Raw genomic sequence first — 25,727 nt, 5'->3', positions numbered from 1 at the left:
CTATAGTTTTATCGATCAACTCCTGGAAAAAACCGCTGATTGTTCACTGTATTCTACTGATCACAAAACTCTCCCTACAACTCACGTTAAAACCCAGGAGACAATCTTGGACAATTTAAATGATAAATTAAGACCACCCAACCGCCGCATTTCAATGATGGAAAAATGGCGCCTTTTACTCTATGCGTCAATTCATCATTGATTTTGGGTTGAGAGGAGGTTTTAATTTTTTTTTTTCACTATTCTGTCCAAGATTATAGATAATACGACTCCGCTTAAAACGACTGCATGGGAGGCTACATCTAAATGTTTTCATTCAAATATCTATTTTGACGAAAAAAAAAATATTCACTGTTTTATGATTTTCTATCAATTTGCCCGAACGGACCAAAAATATCAGAAATGTCAGCATCCTTCCCACACCACAGACGCAAAAAAACTATAAAGTATTTGCAGCCCGGCATAAGTGATACAGTTTCTTAGCCGTGTGAAGAGAGCAAATTCACGTAAAAAAAATCCGAGAAGTTTCCACCCGTATTTCGCCGCCATATAGAGGTCTTAACGGGAAATCAATCAAATATTTAGGCCATCTTTCCTAGTTTTCCTTATCTATTTTCATCCGTACAAACAAAATAACAATCTTCCACTGATGACTTCGCCTTGACACAAATACGATGATGCACGAACTTTTACGGTAGCGCAATTTGTGGTTTTCGGTTTTTAAGGAAAAGGAGATTGACCCAAGACCAACATGAGGAAATTTAACCATGTTACAGTAAATGTAGTGAAGCTGAATAATAATTTTGAATCCTTACCAGGAACAATAAGTTTCCGCGTTTTCTAAAACAAAACACCAAAATGCATATGTTTTGCAATTTTTTTGTTTGGTTTCTATCACATCTTACAAATCCAATCTCAGCCGACAATTTACGAACTGCTTTAATACTTAAGTACATCCTAAGACGGGAATAATTTTACACAAAACTGCGCACAAAAGTATGACGGTGAACCATCAACGAGCTATCTAAGGAAGGCTGCATTGTTAGGAGAAAGAAATTTACATTCAAAATGCGACCATTAAGAGTAAAAAAAAATTCTGTCGATCTGTCACAGGAGTGATTGAGATGACATGGATCTTTGCCTTACTTTGTGAAATGTAATATCAGCCACAGCCAAATCGCAAGATGCCGATCTTTTTAAGTGAATGTTTCTTTAGTCTCTCTCGTTTTGCAACACCTTGATATCTTCCCTTGAATCAGTCAACAGAAACTTTCGCTGTTCCTTCCGTCCCGCCACCCTCTTCACAGCTTCGGGTAACTCCCCAGGATTCCTTTTGCTCGCTTTTCTTTCTCCTTTCCTTTCAGAATGGATCATTGCAGTGCACTCCACGATGTGTGAGCGAGCAGGCTACGAATCTTTTCCGATAGCAGTACGTTGATGACAGTTTAGTGAGCGACGGAGCCGACATGGATCTCTTTAAACCTGCATTGACCGATTTCAGTTGAGAACAGTCTAAGACAACGGCTTGATCACAGGATCCTCGTCTGGTAAAATGCATGCGATTTACTTCTCCTTGCTGCTCCATAACATTCTCCACTGAACCAAACTCTCCCTTTCGGCTAACAGATCAGACACCAGCGACTGCCGCGGGTTGGTTTGTTCCTGATTTTATGACTCTCAAGAGATCCAACACAGCCTTCTTAAAGCGCCGATCTCCACAAAGCAGTAAATTAGTGGATTCGCTATTGAGTTGAAATGCATCAGAATCTCCGGCAATCTCATAGCCCATCTTTTGCGACGGACTGGAAAAACTCCACTCAACACAACAAGAACTATTATTGGAAGGAAGGGGATTATCATGACAGCTGTCACCAAGACCGTCATCCTTGCAACTTTCTTCTCCAGTTTTGCTGATGTTAGAGAAGTGACTTGGCTAATCTGAATATGAAAACTGAAAGAGCATTCGCCTTGAAACCAACCTTTTGTCCTTGAACTGTGAAATCGCACTTTAATAGATCACCGTGCAATCATTTGAAATCGCGGGACAAATCGATTTTTTAATTAGTGGCCTTAAGAATGTTTTCAAGCCTTATGACCATGATTTATTTTATCCTGTGTCACACCAATCTCGTTCACAGGAGCAGGTCCTTTCCGGTGAGTAATTTCCAGTTCCAGAAACTTTGGGGAGTCTGGTGCGAGTGGTGGATTGTGGGATCCTTTGAGTATCGCACCGACTAATAAATGCATTTTGCGATGTTTTGGCGGGGTAGCATAGCTATTGTTAAATATGTTTCATAAAAAAAGCAATGTTTCCTACACAACTGACTACAAAAAAAAGCACTCTCTGGTGTGATATCTATCCTTCCACTCAAACGATCCCATAATCCCTCCTCGTACCAGTCTCCCGGCCATTGTTTCTGGAGTGGGAAATGGGGACGAGTGAGCATGACTTGTTCGTTATTTAAAATTCATACTCGTGTTAGCTCTGTTTAGTATTCGTGCAAGTAGAACTGAACTTAGAAAATTTAAAAAATCCGTCGGGTTTTCTCTTTTGTTCGTTACTGCACTATCACCGTTGTAAAAAACCATGCGACGCGACTGAAAGAAGTTCAGAGTAGTCTAAATTGGCGAGGAAACGAATATTTGGTCTTATGAACTGAATTCATAACATAATTTGGCCAACTTAAAGGGGTTCGAGAGCTAGCTCGTGTACTATCCCCCACCAACGCAGCACTACAGTTTCTTTACAAAGTGATCTCCTTGCTTAATGGGAAGGAGGAAACTGAGCAAAAATCTGCCGGACAAAAAAAAAAAAGACTACTCTAGGGTCTCAGACGATGAACATGTCAAGTGTGAACCGAAAAAGTAATTTATTTGCTCCGTTATTTACGTTATCTTTTCCTTGAAATATATTTCTCCACTTGGTGGAACTTGTTGCAAAAATAATAATAATAATAATAATAATAATAATAATAATAATAATAATAATAATAATAATAATAATAATAACAATAATAATAATGATGATGATGAACGAGGGTTGTTTCTCTTCGGTTATAAATGTCGTGTTGCATACAGGTAAATAGAGTTGCGAAAATACTTTAGTACGACTTTTTACATTTTCCTTACATTTTCTAACAGAGTTCAGTTCTTTTAACCGAAACTGCGACAAATAACTTCCTGAACCTACTGAAAACTCCATATTCTTAGAAAAGCGTTGACCCCAGGGCCCTTATTATCTCCGGGACTGTGTTAATGTTGTACTTATCGCGGAGTGTTCTTCCTCCATTCTATTTTGCTCCTGAGAAATTCCTTGAGGTAATTTTCAATACGAAATTCAGTGTTTCCCAAGCCTGGGCAAAAATTTCAAATTCCCCGTTTGTGCCACTAGGAGTATTTTCCTGAAATTCAATTCATTGTTCAAACTTCACCACTTTTCCAAATCTTTGTCAACCTAAAATCGCTGTCGTGTACGTTTGGCGCCGAACTAATCCCATACCCAAATATTTTCTCTTTGGAAGAGTGAAAAGATCTGAGTATAGGATTAGACGCCAAACATTGGAAGCTGTCCGAAATCCTGTCGCCTCGGGATGTTCGCATTATGTAGCGCTTTCTGGTTGGACAACAACAATCGGAAAATTCTTGGGTCCTTCTACGGAGATTTCTCCATGAAAAACACATCTAAACCGCCAACATGTCTCTGTAAACAACAGTTCCAAGTGGATCTTGTAGTATGTGATCGTGAATGTGAATAAAAAGTGGAATATACGTCAAAAAGTCCAAGAAGTCCAAAGCGGCCGTCCTGCCGAGTACTTTTAATGTCTGTTCTTTTTGGTCGGCTGTTAACCCTCCAGCGGTGAGTCCAAGGATGAGCTCTTCAAGCGAGATGGTTTTCTTTGCTTCATCAACATAGCATAGGAACAGGCGCTGAAAAACAAAGCAGTGTGTATCGTTATTCTACGTAAGTAATGGATAGATACTTCTGCTGAGGAAAATGTTCCCTCTGGTTTGTAAATAATGTTTTTGCAATCGATCCGGTGAAAAAACTGTTATTCCACTCAGTCGAACATGTTTTCATAGCCTACTCGGTGTAGGGTGGCTCGTTGGGTGTGAACTCGGGTACAATTCGATTTCGTGAAATAACTGTCGAACGCCTTTCTTGATAAATTTGATTTGTGGCTGGTGGCAATAAAGCTAACGTATAGCATAATTGTTTTGAAGGAGTTTTATTTTGCGAATTGCCGATTTAAGAGAATTTCCCATTACTGCAACTGATATTTTTGGTGAAATCAATATCGCTCCTAGTTGCCATGAACATATGAATTGTCAGCTATCGAAAAGGTAACAATTGCTTAATACAAAATGATGTCAACATTATTTCAAAGAAACACAACCACCATCAAACGTTTGGCTCACCTTCGCCCTTTGTAGCTTGAAATCCAGCTCTCTGAAATCCAACTTCGAAATAAGGATTTTTGCAAATTCGCTGTTAAAATAATACGAGATAAAGACGTTATAATCGCCCTAACACAACACTGGAGGCAGCTGAAAAGGAGAGAGAGGTATATTTATGTAATTCAACGACTCAGTAAGATACGAAACAATTTCATACTCCAGAACAGCCACGCGCTGGGAAAGTGCTGCAACCACAGAGAACAACTTGAAATCGGCTCCGGCATCCAAACTACAATCACACAGCTCCAGAACCTAGAAATCAACAAAAGACAACAGTATCAGATGAGTTGTTGATGTAAGAACACTTTAAAATGACTATTTACATTGTTACAGTGGCCAATCACGCTGCAGATAAAACCAAGCTCCTTTTTGCTTTGGTGTGAGTCTTTGCCTGTTTGTTGGTGTTGTTGTTGTTACTGTGGGTATGTTTATTTCCATCTAATACAGTAACATACAAGAAGTAACTGTAGAGCCAAACGTTTTTGATTCTCACTACTACCATAAATAATTTAACCTCCCTTAATTAAGGCAATTAAACCACCAAGGGCAGCTAAGACGAGTTGCACACAAGCAACTGTTCCTTGACAAAATGTTAATGTCAAATTTTATATTGCCGTGTGTACTGTACAACAAAATTGCCAAGTTTTTTCTTAGCATGTTGGTTCTCATCATGAGAAAACTTGTTCACCCTCTACACTCGAACACCAACTAGCCGGATTAGTTCCCATACCCTTCTCTGTATTCAAAATGGAGGCAGCGCCCGATTAGAAGGCACTGAGAGAAACTTGTGAACAATGTTAAATTGAGAGGAGAAAACTAAAACTTACGTAAGCGCTCAAAACAGATTCATGTTTTTCACAACTAAACATGTTTCGCGAACGCATATGTAAGGAATTATGTTTCCCAGGCCTGGTTACGTACCCTTACAACAATCGCAGTCCTTCACTTAACGCATTGCAGCACTCTACAATTCGAACTGATCTTAATTATTATTTACACACCAATAAACAGTTTTCAACTGAGTGTCCTAAGGCCAAATCTAACGTAATCACTTGAACCCATCACAACAAATACAAACAATAAAATGAACCAATGGGAACTCTAAACAAGTTAAATGTAAATGCCGTCAAGTGTAGGTAAACGCATGCGAGCAAGCCACGTTACATTTTGGTTTTCATTCCTGATTGGTTGACAAACTGGCGCCCAATCATGGCGTAGTAAAACAGCACCAAAGCAAATACGAAATTGCATTCCCACTCGATTGAAAACCTGCTATATAGCAACGTTTTCCGAATGCGATTGGTCAATTTGAAATAACACACAAGGTACTGCTTACTCGGTAGATGTAATTGATATGGGAGTCAGAAAGCAGGTTAGAATTGACGCTTTCCAGGGCTTCAAGGACTTCTTCAGGAAATAAAAATCCATCCTTGTTCTCATCGAACTGAAAGAAATAAAAATAATCTATAGTTGAGATTAAATCCCATGACAAGGATACTGGAAAAGTTTCTGTGGACAAATCTTATGTTCCTCCTGCAGGGACAATTTATTTTATTTCTCTTTAAAAACTGGAAACTGGTTGACAAATTTGGGTGAGACCAGATACCATCCAAAACAATGAGAAATGAATAATGGCGCAATAGAAAATGTTTCTTCATTCAGAAAACTTCTCGGAGCCCGCTCTCCAGGTATACTTCTGTACACAGCCTTATGTAATCTTCAATGAAATGCTGCATAAAACATGGCTCGGCATGATCGAAGTGTGAGTGGTAAAATGGGTCATTCCAATGCATATGGTGGTCTATAAGAATTCTTTTTTTATACTTAAGAAAATTTGCAAAGGGAATGATTTTCCAAGACGAAAAGGTGAGTGGCGCTAAGAGAAAAAGAGAATCCGAAACTCGTTGGATCGAATATAAAGCTTAACAAACAATTCGAAAAGAACTTACAGTTTTAAATATACGACGGTAGTAATTAGATTGTCCTTCGCTTATTATGCAGTACTTTGTGAGAAAGTCATCTGAGGAGAAAGAAAAAGACAAGCATCTTTATAACATATGCCCCTCAATTAACCATTATCCAAATCATCACTCAATAAATAGTTGCGTCTGTTTAGCAATAAGAAAGGTATCTTTTAAAAAGCCCTCAACACTGTACCAGATCATCTTCAGTGTATCAAATGAATATGGGAGTTTGTTTCTACAGAAACTGTATTGCTGCGTCGGTGGAGAGTAGAAACGAATGTTTGGTTTGATCGATTGAACTGATAAGATAATTTAGCCACGTTAAAGGGATTCGAGTGCCGACGCTTCGAGAGTTAAGCCTTCGTCAGAGGGATTCGCTCTTACGAAGGGCTAACGCTCGAATCGCCAGCACTCGAATCCCTTTACAGGGACCAAATTACCTTATCAACTCTATCAAACATCCGTTCAGTATATCTTGGCGCAAACGGTAGTCACTATCAGGTATTTCATTCATGACCTCTGTTGCAAATCATTCCCCAAACGCTTGCATAAGTCAATCTACCACATCATCGGGGATTGCTCCATTATCTTTTCAAAAAAGTAAAGTGAGTTCTTTAACGTTGCCTTCTTGGTTTGTTTGAAAAGTTATAAGAGGCAGCGGCAATGCCAAACCGGCACGTTCACCTACAAGCTGTTAAGCACAGTCTGGGTGATCGTACAAGGCAATAAAAGACACTGTGGTGTGTTTAATGTTCGAATTCACAATCTCCATTCACAAACTGAACTCAGTGAAAAGGCTTCAAGGCATAGAAACAGCGCCCCAAGAAAGCAATGCTCAGCAGCTTTTTTTATTTGAGTGGTCATCGCTTTACGATTTCATAACGTGTTAAAACCACGTTACATCACATCAGAGTACGACAGTAACAGACCAGGATGAACTCACCTAAATCACTGTTAGCGCCATAACTGTCATACTCTGGGCTCTGTGCTTGAATCTCTCGTTTCGTTTTGTCCATCGCTGCCAATAGTTTCTTTCTTCGATCTTCTGCCAGCTGCTGACGTGACAACTCTCTGCGAATGCTATCGTCAGTCTGTGCACGGCGCCTGCGCGGTTTGGATGCGCTCTCTTTTCTGATTGGAAACATGCTAATGCTGCGCTTAGGAGCAGGTGGCAGTCGTGCAACACTCTCTGAGGACCAAAAACATGCACTTGATTTATCCTGCACTTCGATTGAATAATGCATCTAACGAAGAAACTTTTATCCCACTTTGCATCGCAGGAGAACGGAGAGGAGAATAGGAGGACTATGACGAGAAACTTTCATGTTTTATAACGGGGGTGAAAATTCGATGAACTGGCTTTTTTTTTTTTTTTTGTTTTGTCAAGAATAGGTGAGGCCTCTAAATCAACGACACGGCAAGAAAAACTCTACGCAACAAACGATAGCTGCTGCCTCATCACTTCGAAGTGGCACGCAAGACCATAACCTGTACAATTGTAATATGTAATCTAAGTGATGTTGTTTTCAGACGTTTTACCATATGTCTCAGTTAGTATGCGCGGTGTGATTGGTCAATTTTGCAGGCCGTATTTCACTGTACGGTCCGATAAATTTGGAAAGAGTTTCTTTTCCGCGCGCTCAATTAACCTCAGAGATACAATAAATATCTTACTAACCTCGTTTTCTCGGTCGTACTGTAAGTTACGGATCCTCGTTTTTTCCCGTTGATTTATCGCTTGAGCCATAAATCATCGGGAAAAAACCCTTGGTGGGCCGTAACTTACAGTACGGACCTCGAACTCGGTTAGTAAGAGGTGTTACTTTTTCTCATTTCATAAGTTACGGTGCTGTGTGTCACATCATTGTTAATCGATAGTTTTTGACTAGTCACTGATAACTTTTCATCATCTCCATTACAATTTTCCGATGGCCTTCATTTCAAGTGGCAGATCATAACGCAAGAGCTGGTTCTGTCAAGAGAAGCTATCAAGTTTCATGTTGGGGGACCCGACTCAACCGCCTACGGTACTTCTATTTATTTGACCATCTAAATCACATGAACTAAATTTCTAGCGAGACAAGGTGTACCTGGTCTCTTGGGGATTTCAGGGAGGGAGGGTGAACTGATTTGAACTTCCTCCTCTTGTTGTTCTTGTTCTTCCTCTTCTGGAGACGATGCTCCTTCTTCCTCCTCGACTTCTTCCAAAAGAGAGAGACTGCTTACGAGTGGTTCTTTTGTCTTCTTTTCTTTAACCTTTTTCTTCTTTTTCTTCCTCTTTTTTTCTTCATTTTCCTCTGGTTTCTCCTGTTTGGGCTTAGACTTTCGCTTACTTTTCGGAGTTTGCTGCAACAAGTTATGTTCCGGTTACAAACTTGCATTTAAACACAACAATTCCCCACTCCAGAATCTACGGGGAGACGGGTGCAAGTAAGGGATTATGGGATCGTTTGGGGAGACGGGTGGACATCGCGACGGATTAGTGCCTCTTTTACATAAAAGAATATATCCTAAACAAGTGACTGCCGGGAAACGTACTTAGTCATCGGCGCAATTTCCATCTGTCTATCCAAACGATTCCACAATCCCTTACTCGTGCCAGTCTTTTCACAGTTTCCCGAGTGAGGAATTGAAGGGAACCCCTGCTCTAAAAACAAATGGACGGTAAATTGTTGGAAATAGTGTCTAAATTCTAAATTTTAGTTTAAGAAGTAGAAATAACATTCAAGTGTGCTTAAAATTAGATATGACTTTCGCTTTAAATTTCCCGGGCGCGGCCATCTTGGATTTCACGACGTCATTGCGTTGCCGCTATTGTTCTCTATTATTTCACACGAAAGAACTTCTGTTTACTGACAATAGCGGCAATACAATGACGTCATGAAGTCCAAGATGGCCGCGCCCGGGAAATTTGAAAGCGAAAATAGGCGACAATCATATCTACTTTTAAGCACACTTGATTGTTATTTCTTCTTCTTAAACTAAAATGTAGAATTTGGACACTATTTCCAACAATTTACCGTCTATTTGTTTTCGGAGCAACTAACTAACTTGTGACCGACAGGATATTCTAGAGACAACTTGAGGTTTATTTATGTGGCATAAATTATGATTTTTTAACAAGATTAAATTATTTATTATTTACACAGAGGATTACAAACAAGGTACATTATAAATATATGCTTAGAATAAGAGGACTAAAACAAACAAAATACGAGATTACATGTACTACTATTCTTGAATAAAAGAACAGAAGAAGGCGCAGAAATGGAGTACATGAGAGATTAAATACGTATAAGGATAGTAATTAACCTATTTTCTGAAAAGCCTTAATTATATACTTAAAACTAATTTCATTAATAATGAGTCATTCTCGGGTTTTCTTTCTGTTAAAACAGTAGCGCAAAACCAGAAGAATGTTATACAGTTTTTTTCTTTATGTTATTGGATGCAGTTGGTAGGCCGAATAAAAATTATTCCGTAGATTGATCGGAAATCAATTAAAATGAATTTGGAAATTTTGTTGAAAATTTCTTCCAGTAAAGAAGCAGTAAACTGTGACTCTACGAACGATAGAAGAACGCATTCCTTCCCAGATCTCACTCGGACAAAACAAGTTTCGGCTGCGCGCGCTGTGTGCTGATTACGTTATGAATTCACAAAGTTAGCATAAAGCTACTTTTCTTAATCAATAATTTGATTCTCCAAATTAAATTATCACTCCTTTAAGAAAAATGTTTTAATAAGAAGCACTTTTAAATCTGGGGTGTTCCAAATTTTTAACATTGTTGACTCTTGCAAAGCCATAACCGAAATTAAGTGATAATGAGATAATTGAAATCCACGTAACACTGAAATTGCTAATGAATCTAATTATCGTGACGCATGAATCACTTACTACGCTGCTTTTGCCAATGTGAGGAAGATTTTTTCGCAGAGAGAAATTTCTTCTAAAAGAGAGGCCTTTTGACTGAGAAAATGAAATTGTGGGTCGGCATTATTTTCCTGGTTGTGTCCTCACAGCTGGGAATAAATGCCCGACCAATTCCAAGACCACTGTATCAAGGTATGGCTGTGACACTCTCGGAACTCTGAAAACCCTCGCAGCACTTTTAAATTGACAATTGTTTTCGTTTTGTTTTGACTTATTAACAGATCTGGATGAATATCCACATCTCACTGATTCTGAGACCTATACCAGTTCTTGGGCGCACGAATTAGGTGACAACGATTCCGAGACATCACCGGCTGAAGATCAAGAGGAGCACGCCACGGGAAAGAGTTTTTGGTCTAAAATCATAAACCGCTTTATGAAGATCGTAGGTGGCGACCTGTCAGCCAACAAAAATGTTAATGTTGACTACGGATACGAGGATGATTCGTATGAAAACGAAGAAGAGGAAGAGGACGACGGCACCGTTGATGAAGACGTAGAGAACGAGGAAGAAGACGAGTATGGCGGTGTTGATGATGAACATGGAGAAAACTTGGAGGAAGAGTACAACGAGGAAGTAGACAACTACGAGAACTATCATGAGAACGAGGAGTATGAGGAACAGGAAGAGGAAGAGGAAGATGACCACGGCATTGAAAACGAGGAGTATGAGGAGCACGAAGAGGAAGAAGAAGATGACCATGGTATTGAAAACGAGGAGTATGAGGAGCACGAAGAGGAAGAAGAAGATGACCATGGTATTGAAAACGAGGAAGAGTATAACGAGGAAGAAGACAACTACGAGTACTATCATGAAAACGAGGAGTATGAGGAGCACGAAGAGGAAGAGGAAGATGACCATGGTATTGAAAACGAGGAAGAGTATAACGAAGAAGAAGACAACTATAACGAGAACTATCACGAAAACGAGGAGTACGAGGAACAAGAAGAGGAAGAGGAAGATGACCATGGCATTGAAGACGACGGCAGTGAAACTCCAGACGGACTGATCGAAGAAGATCACTTGAAAAGCAAAGAGGATAGTGATAAGGATGATATCGCCAGCGATATTGTTACGAATGCTGTGAAGGGTCGTAGGTTCGAAGATTCCTATTATTTGCACCATCCTTACACCGATGTTAGTTTAGTGAGTGACAGGATACCAGTGCCTAGACCTAAACTGAACAACAGGATGGCGGATGGATTCCATGGGAAGAGGAGTGGGGCTCAACAAGGAACCAAAGACGAACCAGGGGATTATGGAGAAAATGGTAGGCCAGCAGTGGGGTCAGAATACGCTACAGACTCCCAAACAGACAATGCAGAAACTTCGCCTGGGTCTTTGGAAAATGAATTTGAAGGTTCTGATAAAGAGTTTTGGATGAACGAAGCAGTATACACAAGTTCTCATGGCAACACGTTTGGTATAGCTAAGGATTTTAATTCTCGTTACGAAGAAGGCTCGGAACAAAGTGAAAGAGTGGAGTCGGGTGATGACGATAGAGCCGAAGGTAGTAACGAAGAAAATGTTGATGATGAACTGTTCACTAATTATTCAGGAGAAAACCTGGAAAGCTACGTTCTCGGAGACCCCAGGAAAAAGGAAAGTACGGTTCACGGTTCTCGCCCAAAGCGAAGCAACGGGAACTTCATAAACGTACTGAACAATTACGTTTCCCTCAATGCTCTTGGATGAAACAATCATCTGGGAGTGTGACTTTTTACTATTATGCTTTTTTTTGATACTTTGTAATTCTTGAACGTCAGTGTCCCTAGCAATTTTCCACAAGTTACTTCGAATCCAGGGTGTTGATAAAAGATACCCTCTTTTCCAAATGAAAAACAATCACCTGAGAAAGTGCATTTTTACTCCTATGAATTTGTCATATATTATCCTTGATACTCATTGTCGCCGACCGACAAATTTCAGCAAATTATCTCCCCTAATTCAGACAGTCGATAAATCACCGTTTTGTCCTTTCAAAACTACTTCCAGCAAACCCAAAAACTGTATGTCGAAATCTAAATGTCTAAGCTAAACAAGTCACTGATGTTGAAATAAAGTTGATTTTTTTCCATTTTTTCTCTGTCATCCGTCTGCCATGTTACAAAATGACTAAGAATTCATACATCCACTCATGCCCTTGCAATCTGTTTGTCACGAAACAAACTCAATTGAAAATGCGATGTTGTTATCGGTTGCGAATAATTTACAATGCATGCATCCTCCTGTGTACCTTACTGACAGTATCCAAGGTCTACATTCAGTGCTCTTTCCTATTTTTCAAACTTTTCTTTCCTATGCTTAATATAAGAGAAGACATGTTTTCAATAATAAGAAGACCTCACGACTTTGATCATCCTTACCTTCCTTGACGCAACATACGAGGTATAAGAAACTTTATACGGTAACAGTTTTGAGTAAATTTGTTGACAGGGGATCAAAATACACGATGGGATATAAAAACGGTTAACTGAATTGGAAAACTGAAAGAGCACTCGTCTTGAAGAAAAGAAGGAAATGCTTTTAATCAAAGAAACAAACCTTTTCTCCTTGAACTGCGAGATCGGTCATCGATGATGGACTTCGAGACACCATAGCCACTAAAACACAACCACAAACCAAATGTAATTACAAAAACAATAGAAATCTTTTGACTAAGAAATAAAATCTACGATTAATCAACACGCTTTCAAAGTAAATACTTAATTTTTACACAGCTTCACCTCAGTACTGAGAGCGAGGGAAAATAAACAACAAAGCTAAAAAAAGTACTAGAGCAAATTAATCGAAAACATTCTTTGTATAGTATATTCCGTCCTTGATGTTTAAGAAATCGTTTTATCAGGGAACAACACTCGTTACGACAACTGGGTGAGCTTTTTCTTGTTCCAGTGGGGAAAAAAGTTTCTCTGTCCAATATTTAATTGAAAGGGTTTCGAAGAGGCAGCGTGACCGAGCAGTGAGGTCACCGGCTTGAAGCCTGGTGTTCAAGTCCCGATCTGATCAGTTGCTGGAGTAATTTCGCGATAGCCCCGAGCTCAATGCCTCAGCCACGCTTGAAAATTTCCAGCTGGTTTAATTTGCCTCCTGCGAGTTGGGATGTTTGATATACTTGAAACAATTTGTTTCTGATTATTTAAGTGGCATGCCGGTAAACTAGCTTGGGTTCCATTTTACCTTTACTTTGAATCTGTGAAGCGGTCTCCACAACAGAATTCACAGTATCTTCCTCCCAAGCATCCTGTCGATCCAGCTCTTCTTTTTCACCACAGACAAATTCTTCCACTTCCGCCTCCTCTCCCTCCTCCAGGATCACTTCATGGACGGGTTCCTCACTTTCCACAGTGGGTGACAACGGCGGAGGTGTCACGGCCGTTAGATCGAGATCTAAACAGAATGATAGAAAATATACAAAGATTTTTTCGCCCAGAAAAGGAAGTTCCCATCCCGCCTAGCTTTAGTGCAGCGCGAGTTCCTGGTTTTCATCGCTCCTGCGGCTAACGACTTCAATATTTTCCCGCTAGAAAAGAGAGCACATCTCTTTTTCCACGTCGACTTCAACCTTTTCCCACATCCGTCTAACATGGAACACGATCTGTTTTCCGAGACAAATCTCAACAGTGAACGCAAGCAGGAACATTCGTGAGACACAGACACTAGTCAAAAGATAAATATCCTCTCTTTATCTCTTTGTCTGCCTCCCACCAAGGGCTGGAAAAGTCTTCTTTTTTTTTTTTTTTTTTTTTTTTTTTTTTTTTTTTTTGGGGGGGGGGGGGGGGGTGGGTGTCCGATGGCTCACGGCTTGCCATTGCAAAGTCGATGGCGACAAAATAAGTCAGAAAAACATTCGACTTCCGGTTCCTTCCATGACCTACGAACGGCTTTACTAAACGGTCTTTATGTTTACTCACGTCGCACCAGGAAAAGAGAGCACATCTTGCTTCAACTCACGCTGTTTTCTTCCCGGAAGAGAGCGAGGCGTTGGCGAGGGTACACGAGAAGTTTCATTCTAGTCCTTGCATGATAAGACATTTGTTGGTAAACCATGTCAAAAGCACTGTATTTTTTTTCCTGCTAGACGTCGAACACATACAAAATAAACTCTTCCATAGCAAGCCTACAAAACCCCCCAACCGTGGAGAGGAGAGTTACTAGCTTACCTGTCACTTCTCCGTACACCTCTACCCTCAAAGCAATACTGTTTTTCCAGGACTGTGGTATAAATCGCACAAATCTTGCCTCTACTGGGTTTGAAATACTGTTGATGACCACTGAATTGTTATCGCTGTTTCCCTTAAAAACCTGCCGTGAAACACAACATACTATCAACTGATGATACATGCACTATCCCCTCAACTCATTTGTCATTCAGTTTCACCAGCAACAGTCTTTTTTGGTGCTACTCCAGCCAGGACAAACACCCAAGGAATACTACAAAAATAACATTATTAAGCAACGAGGAGTATTGCTACTCCCTCCCCTCCCCCCCCCCCCCCCCTGGAGGGGTTGCAAGTACATTCAAAGGTGGCCGCACATGAAGCAACTACGAGTATAACTCCCCCCCCCCCCCCAACCCCGGCCCCCGATGGGATGGGTTATCCCCAGCAGTATGTTAGGTTGGCCATCACCGGTACTCGTTTATACAGTAGGGCCCGGTTAGTGCGAACTTTCATTCAAGTTTAAAATTACTGATTGATAGAGATTCTTCCAAAAGATGTTCGTCCCTGCTTAGTTTTGATTGGACTTGCATTAGCTTAAAATTAGCTTTCGACAGCATTTAAAACGAGCGAGATGAAAAGCTTGGTTAATTAGCTAATCGGAAATAAGCATTAATCGGCTTTCGAACAACCGGACCTTGGGTAGAGAGAGAAATTGGAGTAAAGTTTCTTGTTCAAGGAAACAACACGACAATATGCAGAGATCAACCTAGCGTCAAAGTAGCGACCCTCCGGTCTTCCGCCCTTGAGTCCGATGGAAACTCTACACCTCTATCTTTACATAATACAATTTTTTGCGCAGTTTATCACGAGTTAAAAAAAACCATTTCATGGATGGAAGCTGGTAAGTATGTTACAAAATATATTATCATTTTATCTTAAGTTAAAATAGTATGGTCACTTCATGACCTAAATTTAAAACTAGTCAAATAACGTAGTCTTTTATTGTTTGATTTACAAAATTCGCATACTTGCCGTCATTCTTATTGTTGGGTTATCACGACGTTTACATTAACAGTTTTTTAAACCATACACTGCAAAATAAGAACAGAATTTAAGTTGTTTAAAGTGATGAGAACCTGTGTTTTATTTCACTGTTTAAATATCTTCGTTGCCACCATTTTAACATGGGTTGAATGTTTTATAGAAATGATCTCCAAAGGGTGGGCTGTTTTAATTAATCTCACAAATTTTATTTATTTTAATTTTTTTTATTCTTTTCTTCACGGTTAACTTTATTTCGCGGCGTTCACAATCAACATTTTGCTTATTTGTTTGAGGAAAACCCTGAAAAAAAGAAAAAAATACCTTTTTCTCGGAACCAGAGACAGGACATGCATTCTGTGGCGCACAGCCGTCTCGAATGAAAGCGACTTTTTCAATTTTGTAGTCAACAGATGAGAACAAACTGCAAGAGACTGCCTTTGGATACCTGAAATATACCTCGTTGAATTACGTACCTTAACCACACCATTTTCAGTGTACTGTTGCCACTGTGAGCCATCTGTACTAAAGGCCAGCTTGTACGACTCCACCCAGCATTTGTCTTTCTTACTGACTTTTACACCGCTGGCAGTGGGGTAGCCTTGAGTGGACACCTGGGTAATAATACGAAGCATTGATTGACTGTTAAATTTTACACCAAAAACGATGATAATACAAGGGAAAATAAAAACAAAAACCTAGCAAATAAAACCGGTGTGTTTCAGTTTTAGTTTATTGATTTACCACGCATCCAAGTACGCAGAAACGAAAAGGAAAAGACGAAGTTGGCAGTGAGGAGGCCTTTGAGAAACCATCAGTAGCATTTCTACAACTGCAACGACGGAAACATTTACCACATTAGACGAAATACGTTAACAGGTCTTAGTTGTGCATGGAATTAAAATCATGAATTTCAAACTCGGACTATGTATTGTAGACCTCGGGCAATCCTTTATTTCTAAGGTATTTATCACAGGCTATCCGTTTCCCTTTGTATAACTATGTCGACGAGTCGAATGGAAACTTCTTTAGAGACATCACAATATCTTTCTACCAGTCATCTCTAACTCCCGCTTTCTTCGACAATTTTGCTTCCATTGAGTTTAATGGAACTAAATGATGTCGTGACGAGCCCCTGCAAGTCGATTCAGTGAAGTAGAAAACCTTGTACACTGTCAGTTCAAACATACCTGAGTGACCTTCGCAACAGCTCCCAGGTCCACTTCTAAGTATTGTTTCTTGTCGTTAACCTTTGGTTTCCATGCTCCGGCGTTCTTCCCTTGTTTGGTGTTATTCAGCCGCGCCTGACTGGGCACGTGGTGACGATTAAACACGGACGACGCTCGCATTGCATCATTGGGTATAACGCCATTACCAACGCCCATTGCTACTGGGATAAATGCGCCCATGAGAGAAGCTAAATAGGAAGAAAAATAAAATTTAAATAAATGTCTGAAATATATAACTTATGCTAAGACAAGAAGTTGTAACTCAGAATTCAACAACTCGTATGACTTCACGTTTGAAGTAATAAATAAATACATAAATACGAAGAAGAAGAGATTTGTTGAACAATTTAACTATAAAAAATTGAGTTAAATACTGACTTAAATTAGTTAATTACTGAGTTAAATACTCAGAAAGACTCGCGCCAAACTCTTTACATGACTCTGCGGGCGAATACTTTATTATAATCACATATTTTCGCTTTTATTTGTGTCTATTAGGAATTCTTTTACATTTATTTTCGTTTTTCATTTCACTCATCGTTGACTTGATAATGACGTTAAGCAAACGTCGAAACGTCGTCGCTTTTTAAGCTTTTTAAAACTTTTAACCAAGATGGTTTTAACTTTTTTAAACTTTTCAACATTATCGCAAATAAATAAACAAATAAGTAAATAAATAAATAAATGGGAATTTCCGTGGCATATCCACAGAGTGGCTATTCGTCCACTGTTTACGATCGAGTTGGAATTTGGGAATGTTGATGACGACTTGAGCCAAGGGACACTTTGTGATGCCTATCATAAGGAGCATGCACCTCATTGGCGCACAATCCTAGACACACCTAAGCTACTGTATAGAAACAACGTACGAAAGAACTGAGCATTCTTCATAATTATACCTGTGTCATCTGCCTCACTTATCAATCCATTAGGACCATTCTCACCGGCCATAACTGGCACGCTAGGAGGAAGAAGAAAGTTCATTTGTATTTCTCTGTTCGCTTCTTCCGCTTCATTTCCTTTTTCTTTAACTTTTCTTTCAATTTCTTTCTCCTCAAGATTCTCTGTGGTGTTTTTGCTGTCACCATTGTCCTGTTCATCCAGTTTCTCCAATGTCTGATCCTGTTCTGATCTTAGTAAATCTCGCTCATCAGTTTTTGCATTTTCATTTTTCAGCCAATGTCCATTTTCAGATTCAGTTGTTTCCGACAATGGGAAACCCTCCAAGCCATTTTCATTTTTAGCATCCAAACGTTCACCTTCTGAGACATTTTCGTTCCCAGCTCCCAAGCCCTTTTCCAAGACGTTTTCATGCTCGTCTTCCGAAAGTTCATCCTCTAAGATATTTTGAGTTTTATCTCCTGATTCGTCCTCAATTACCTCTTCAAACTTATCTTCCAAGACGTCATTTTGCATCTCAGCACCGACATCGCCTTCCTGAGAATTTGAATCAGTTCCAGCCTCCAGTTCAGTTTTATTGTCAAGTAACACTGGCTCGCTGCCTTCACCATGTTGTGTTGAAATTGTTTCTTCGAAATCCCCTTCAAGGTAATATCTCTCTTGCTCAGGAAGCTCAAGTCTATCATTTTTACTTCCCTGAGACTCACCATCAGTTTCATTGCCTTCATTGTTTTCACCACCCGGTATGTTCACTAAATTTGGCAGCTTAGTTTTTTTGTCCAAATTTGAGCACTCAGATTCGAGGCGTTTCTCTTCTTTTACTTCGTAATATGTGACGATTATTTTAGGAAGTCTAAAACGTTTCTTCCTCAGCAATTCCTCTCTCTTTTTCTCGCTTTCAAGGCGAATCTGTTTTTCGCGCTCTATCCTCTCTTCTCTTTTCTTTTTAATAATCTCATCTGGATCACTGTAACCATCTGTTGTGAATGGAAACAAAACTTAACTTGAGTTACTTCAGTACAGAAACACTAACAGTAGAGACAGCAACTTTGAACAACGCGTGACAATAGAGTCTATCAGGAACTTTAGTTTTCTGATAGGATGGTCGGGATAAAATGCTTTAGAGAAAAAGATGCAACAAGGGTATACGAGAAGGCCAACAAAGCATGGTGGGGGAAAACACATGCAGAATTTTGTTAAATTTAACCAAACAGTTCACTGGCAGGATCATGCTTCTGAGTGAAGCGAGAATCAGACAGGACGGTCTATACCGGGGTACTATCTTACGCACCTTCCCATAAATGCGTTTCAGGTTATTATTTCTTTGACAAAAACTCTGTTTTAACTGAAAAACCGCAAACTCATATTTGTCATCTAAAAGAACTATTAATAACTGCTTCACTGACGCTGTGAAAGTTTTCGCTTGAATGAGGGGGGTTCGGTTACTTAAATAAATGTATCTTCTTGTACTGCAGTTTGTTAACAGTACCGTATGCAAAATCGTCGGGAAAACGATACGATCAGCAAATCGCTCATTTTCGTTCGTTCTGCGGATCTACATTGTACTTCATGTCCTCCCCAGATGCAGTTAATCAAGAATTTATTGTCTTCACTTGTGAACTTATTATTAAAACGAAACAAAATGTTCGGAGGTAGACAAATGCCCGACCCCAGGGACGAACAATGTTGAAAAATGGCCGGCACTAATGCCGGTTATTGGGGGGTGGGTGGGGGGGGGGGAGGGATCCGGCACTGCTGGAATCGACTGCTAAACTATTTCAACAGACATTACCTCTACTTTTCCTAAAGCTATTTAATCTGCCCTCGTGTTCTCCTCCAACAGATTTCGCTTTGTTAGTCCATTGTTCCCACAGTTCACGGAACTGTCGAACTTTTTCGATAATTCGAATGTGGCGCTGAAATTATATGAAGATGAAAACCTCCATTAGCAAAAAATACATGTAATTTTAAACAAACCCTGGATACCTACACACTCTGTTCAATTATACCGTATTGTTGATAGACTTTTGTAAGAAATTTGTTCGATCTAATGTTCACCAAACACGTTTTTCGGATATAACACAAGAGTTATCTCCAGATTTGTTATGCCTCTTGAATAACACCTTGCAATGCACAATACGTTTTTCCCAATACTTCTAAGTGTTTGGCCTGTTTGATTCAAGCTCTGACTGATTCATGGAGTTCTTCGACTGTGATGAGTCCGATACCTTCTAAATGCTAACAAACCTCTTGTCTCTTGAACTCCTCCTCAGTTTTGAACCTTTGCTTTTGGCGTTGAAGAGCTGATAATGTCCGTTCATGGGAGCATCTTGGAATGTGTGGACAAGGGTCCTTTGTAGAAAAAAAAACGCATGATTATGGATCACATTTCATTTCGAGTCCGTAAACCGTGAACTCTTTATGTGACAAGATAGGAGGATTTAAGACAAAATAATTGCAAAAATAGCCACGTAACTACGTCATTCTCCGCGTGTATTTTGTCCTACAGCTTGAGCTTCCATTTGATGACAACATACGAAAAAATAGATCAATATTCACAGTTTTTTAATTCGTGTAGTAATTACGACAACTGATGTATATATTTTCAGTTTAGAGGCTTATATTGAAGAACGTGATTTTTTTGCTGAATGTTTTGTTCTGTTTAGTTTTTTGTTTGTTTGCTGTGGTTGTTTTGTTTTGTTTTGGTCTCTTCTGGAATGACAGTGAACAGAATGGGAATGAATGGAATGGACCACCATTTGAATGATTAAGTTCCCAAAAAATATATCTTAAGCCATTCTGAATCTATTGGTACATGTTTAGTTTTATTGGTGCATTTTGTTCCTTGACACAAATCTGGATTTTCAATATGAGCTGGTACAATATAATTTAAACAAGGATGCCAGTAAACAATGCGCCCTCTATACTATAAAGAATTCCCCATTTCTGCAGTAACCCAACTTATTCAATGTGCCTTTTGCCTAATATCAAAGAATAACTTCTCCTATCTTGTCCCCATACTTCTTTTATAAAAGTACTGGTTATTAAGATATCAAGAAAATTCGCATTGGGTGATCATATCCTTAATTCTCATGGCCTCAGGGGTTCAATAAGCATTGGAGAATTTGATGCTGATCACTGTTAGGGCTTAAAGGTTTGACTAATTTTCAAAATACAATAAACCAATTCCCATGTAGAGACACATACATTTTGTAATGTTCACAACATAGAGATTTTAACAAAATATAACTACTTAGGTCAACTGATGTAACTATATTACCAAGTACATGTCACTTGTGCGTCGCAGTAGGTCCATATTTCTTGTGAAGGTCTCATAACTGTTGCACTTCTGCAATTAAAAGTTGAATTCTTTCGCATCAGGATGAATAATGATAAAGATCTTAACAATGTAGCTCAAGTATGTTGTAATCAGACAAATAAAATTTGATTTATAAGTAACAGTGAGCGTGAAAACCTCAACCAGAGGGCAGATTAGGTCACACTTAATTATTATAATAAATATTGTTCTAAACAACTTATTCACTTACACTGTATAACAATAATGTTGTTATTATATATTATGTAATATTGTAATATTAATATAATATAATATAATATATATTATTATAGTATATTAGTATATATTTATTAGTATATTAGTATATATTAGTATATTATAATAATTAATAATATACCCTATAATAGAGTATAATATTATCATATAATATAATACTGTTACTATAATATTATTCCCAACTTATAAGCCCTAGAAAGACAGTACACCACCAAAATGTTGGAATTCCTTTTTACAAAGGAATATTGCCTTTTTGGTTTGGATCGCAATAATCAACCTCCATTGAGCCCTTAAAATGAATAAAGCACACCAAGAGAGAAATCAAATCTGTACAGTATTAGCTTAATAACTTGCTTCTTATCAATTCACTCACAGATGTTCCAAATATTGCTTAATTGATGTTTGTACCTTTCTGTTTGTAAGCCAGACTCCTAGTGGCTCCACCCACACAGGAAGAGAGGATTGATTTTGAACCTTTGGAGATGGTTTCAGAATTTTGCTTGGGGATGGACTGGGAAGAGGAGTGCGAAATTGTGGGATGTCCCCAAAGTAAACACTGTTGCTTCCTTCAAACTGCATACTGGTAGTCTCCCGTGAATAGACCTGAAAAACAATAAGAAATGTTGACTATATATGCAACAAAACTATGTACTGTTTTTCTGGGATGGTACACTGACTCACAAAGGAGGACACCACAACATAAGCTATAACTTGAAATGTTAAAGTTTGATAATATGGCCACCCTAAATAGATTCAAGAGCTGATGTTTCCACAACCAATACAGCACCACAGTTTCTAAAGACTAGACTAACAACGTTAGCTAGAAATGTTAGTCCAGAAATACACTCTTGACTAACGGCTGCACGTTCTTTATTATAAATTCTGTGCATTGTGAGTCATATGAAAATGACAAATGTACCTCTTTGTAATAATAAAGTAAACTTGAAGTGCCAAAAGTTAAAGATTTTTATTTTAAACTATTTTGGTTTGAAATAAGGTCCAGATTTCAATGATTTGGACCTTTAATTTCTAAGCTGGGTAAAGATTTTGGCTCTTTGGCCTGTAAAACCCAGGGTTGTGGGGTACCCCTCATAATGTTTTGGTATAGGTGTGCTGCCCAGTTCTCCTGCAAACCCTGACCCTATTTCAGACCAAAAATGTACAATGTTTCAATGCACGTTTTTAGACAAATCCCCTAAAAATCGATACCAATAATCAGACTCAAGAGCAAAATGGTCAATACCAAGATCAAACCACTTTACAGACAAAATGTCTCAAAAACCCCATACCCCTTAGGGCAGCACCATCCTCCCCATCTCCCACCCCCTGAACCCTGGGCTGTGAATGTCTGAAATAGGGTTTGAATAATCACATGAATAATATACATGTGATTATTCAAACCCTTCTTTAGGCCTTATGTTGTGGTTCAAATTTTTTTTTTTTTTTTTTTTTTTGGGGGGGGGGGGGGGTTGAACAAAAAAAATTAAAATTTTTTTCTGACTTTTATTTCTCTTTGTCTCAGATTATGCAGGGCTCGAGACTAATTTTTTTTCTCACTAGCCCAGTGGCTAGTGACAACCTTGATTTCACTAGCCAAAACCAATTTTCTACTAGCCAGAACTTTCAAACATGGGGGGAATTGCGGAAGGGTAGACATTTTAACTTTTAAATTATACAATGTTGATAGGGAAAAAATGTCGCAAACTTGTAGACATGACTTCGTCAGGTTTTTTATTGTCATCCCGTTAAGCCAGAGAAAATGATGTGTAATGTGTTAAGTCGAGAATATACTGCACATCCTGAGTAAAAACACATCTCAGGTTGCCCGAAATAAGCTTCGATGAGTCAGAATCGGAGAATCATTTAAAATCTTGAACCGTATTTAGAAACTAAAGACGGCCTTTTCTCAATCGGCAGGCATTCAAACATGTTCATTTGGGCGCGTATTCCCAACAAACATTTGCATAAAAGCAATGTGACGGACTGTATACAAATAGATATGTTTAAAAAAGATGAAAGAAATATCACCTAGTTTTTATTTATTTTTTTATATTCAGTTCTGTTCAAGACAAATTGTCAAATTCGTTCGATTTACATTTCACTGGTTTTGTTAGCTTGTCGGGTGTGTTGTTTATTTATTTAACTTTACTTTAATTATAATTAGCAAACATAGGAATTAAATGGATTTCATAATCATAACTCCTCCACTTCCACAATAACAAATCCTTTTTCTGAAAGCGTTCGCGTACGTGACCAGTCAACCTCGTTGTTAATGTAAATTGCAACCCGATCGCTGAGACAGTCGATCGCTGATCAACACTGTGGTGACCTTATGCGTGTTTTCACACACAACTAATTATTGGCAGAAACAGTTTTCTATCGCTTGTCGCTTGTTACGGAAAAGGCCTGAAAAAAAGTTACCGTTCGTTCGCTTTTTGGTATTTCAGTATTTCCACATTCTTTCATATTTGTTAATAGAGTACTTGTTAGCTCTGTTCTCTCAGAGTCGATTTCAATTTGTGGTTTCTTTCCACTATAAAAATGCCTGAAATTGTCACTAGCCATTTTGGCTAGTGAAAGCCCAAAACTCACTAGCCAAAACTGCATTTCAACTAGCCTGTGGCTAGTTGGCTACTGTTAGTCTCGAGCCCTGTTATGGTAATGAATACTGCATAAATGAAAATAAAAATTATTAAACTGGTCTGAAAAATTTTAACCAATTAGAAAAAATTAACCACAACATTTATATCTGGCTCTGACGAAATGAGCCACACAGCACCCCAGGATATACAACAAGTACCATGTGGTTTGTTTTATTTTTCAACTGAATGGTAGTCATAAATAGACAGAATGTTCTACAAAATAATCACTATGGTAGTCAGTGAAATAAATAAACTGTATATTTTTTTCATTAGTCATGGGGTGAGTACACTATCTTAGAGTCTCTATTTTTCATACAAATGTTTTAATTAATAATTATAAAGGCAGTCTTTATTAATGAAAGAAAGAATGTTCTAGGTTATCTTACATTGACGTAATACAAGTCATACTTCAAGCTGTGATGTCAGAGTGATAAATAATTCCTTTTACAAAGAAAAATTTCAATTATTTTTAACAAAAGAGAAGAAATAACCTGCTGATGCTAATGTTTTGGTGTTGTCATGTTAACAATGATAAAAATAGCTACTGGAGTGTCTAATTTGAGAGTCTTTTGAAAATATGTAAACAATTTCATGATTTATTGAAAAATGCTAGTCCTTTGTATCCCAAAAAATTATGGTGACATATACATTTCAGCAAAAGTAAAGAAATTAGTTTTAAAAGTAACCCTTTTTCTCTTGGAATCAAATTTTCACTCAATTGTTAGCTTCTAATATTTGAGTTCACGGAGAAACTCCAAACTGCAACTGATCATTCAAATGAAACCCACTTGTCACAGCAGTAGCAGCACTTTACTTCCATTTGATGATTTTTGAAAAAAAATTAATTTCGCATTTTGATCTTCAATATTATGTGATAGTTTCGTAGCACATCAAAATTAAAATATAGCTTAAGTTGATAACTTACACAATGCTACTCAGGTTTCAAACATCAGTAGACACTCCAGCTTGTATATGCTCGAGAGATATTTGTAGTGATCAGATAAATGCAGATATGATACAGATATGTATATCGAAGGAATTACAGAGCAACAATATAAGCTTGCTGATCAAGCTTCACGTAAAACGTCCGGGCTCTATTGTTTTGTTTTTGTTTTTTCTTTTTAATATTTAAAAATGGGCCAAAAAAATCTCGCGGAAATTTAAGCACAACACATGTACATAGCCTTACTTTATATCCTTAACTATAAACAGAATGTAGCACATTGATGTAAAATCTTTCAGCTACTTTTTGTCTTTACCTTGTATCAGAGTGAAGGTAAATCCAACATGGACACAAGAGGCCAGTATATATTCACGCTGATTCATTAGAAATCTGTGCTTTTCATTTAGCTAAAATTATAACTGGCTTCACTAAATATCTAAATACAGATTGCAACAGGTTGAAGAACAGAATATACTTATTACCAGTTAATCTAAATTGTTCCTAATTATTTTTATGAGCAACCTGGATCAGCTACTCAGTTAGTACCGGACTGTTTGTCAAACACTTCATTCACTTACCGATCTGTTGACATTTTTCCCACTTCTTGTTTGCCCATCGCTATGCTGTGCTGTCTTAGCCGAAGTTTCGTGCAGACTCAATCTATAGCTCTTCTTTTCTGAGGATAAAGGGCTCTCTGATTCGCAGAGTTGTAGGTAAGGAAGAGCTTGCATTTCGCCGAGCCATGAAGTTGACTAATTCCGGCAATAAATCAATTACATTTGCATGCCTTGTTTCTTTGCTTGTGGATGCGCTGTCGGTTGCTAGTGTCAATTTCAGGCTCGGTTACCTAGTGGAATGCTTGCGAATAAATTTGATTTCCA

At 38.5% G+C, this 25,727-nt stretch overlaps 2 protein-coding genes across 2 annotated transcripts; one reads left to right on the top strand and one right to left on the bottom strand.

Moving 5' to 3' along the window:
• Window positions 1–2,846: 2,846 nt before the first annotated feature.
• On the bottom strand, window positions 2,847–25,714 carry LOC146472670 (uncharacterized). Its single transcript, XM_085119406.1, has 18 exons — window positions 25,425–25,714; window positions 21,670–21,864; window positions 20,968–21,036; window positions 19,935–20,039; window positions 19,480–19,603; window positions 17,687–18,664; window positions 16,749–16,975; window positions 16,035–16,172; window positions 14,518–14,659; window positions 13,535–13,744; window positions 12,899–12,957; window positions 8,510–8,765; window positions 7,363–7,608; window positions 6,405–6,475; window positions 5,792–5,899; window positions 4,613–4,707; window positions 4,417–4,486; window positions 2,847–3,927 (listed from the first exon to the last, which is right to left on the bottom strand). Exons 1-18 carry the CDS (start codon window positions 25,575–25,577, stop codon window positions 3,682–3,684), a joined length of 3,492 nt encoding a protein of 1,163 aa, XP_084975532.1. The 5' UTR covers window positions 25,578–25,714; the 3' UTR covers window positions 2,847–3,681.
• On the top strand, window positions 10,319–12,431 carry LOC146472671 (uncharacterized). Its single transcript, XM_085119407.1, has 2 exons — window positions 10,319–10,485; window positions 10,575–12,431. Exons 1-2 carry the CDS (start codon window positions 10,398–10,400, stop codon window positions 12,047–12,049), a joined length of 1,563 nt encoding a protein of 520 aa, XP_084975533.1. The 5' UTR covers window positions 10,319–10,397; the 3' UTR covers window positions 12,050–12,431.
• Window positions 25,715–25,727: the final 13 nt, after the last annotated feature.

The sequence above is a fragment of the Pavona decussata genome, unplaced genomic scaffold, assembly GCF_977016875.1.
Source record: "Pavona decussata unplaced genomic scaffold, jaPavDecu1.1 SCAFFOLD_98, whole genome shotgun sequence".
NCBI classification, from domain to species: domain Eukaryota; kingdom Metazoa; phylum Cnidaria; class Anthozoa; order Scleractinia; family Agariciidae; genus Pavona; species Pavona decussata.
The sequence above is the reverse complement of the archived record's forward strand: the minus strand, read 5'-3'. Positions and strand labels throughout refer to the sequence as shown.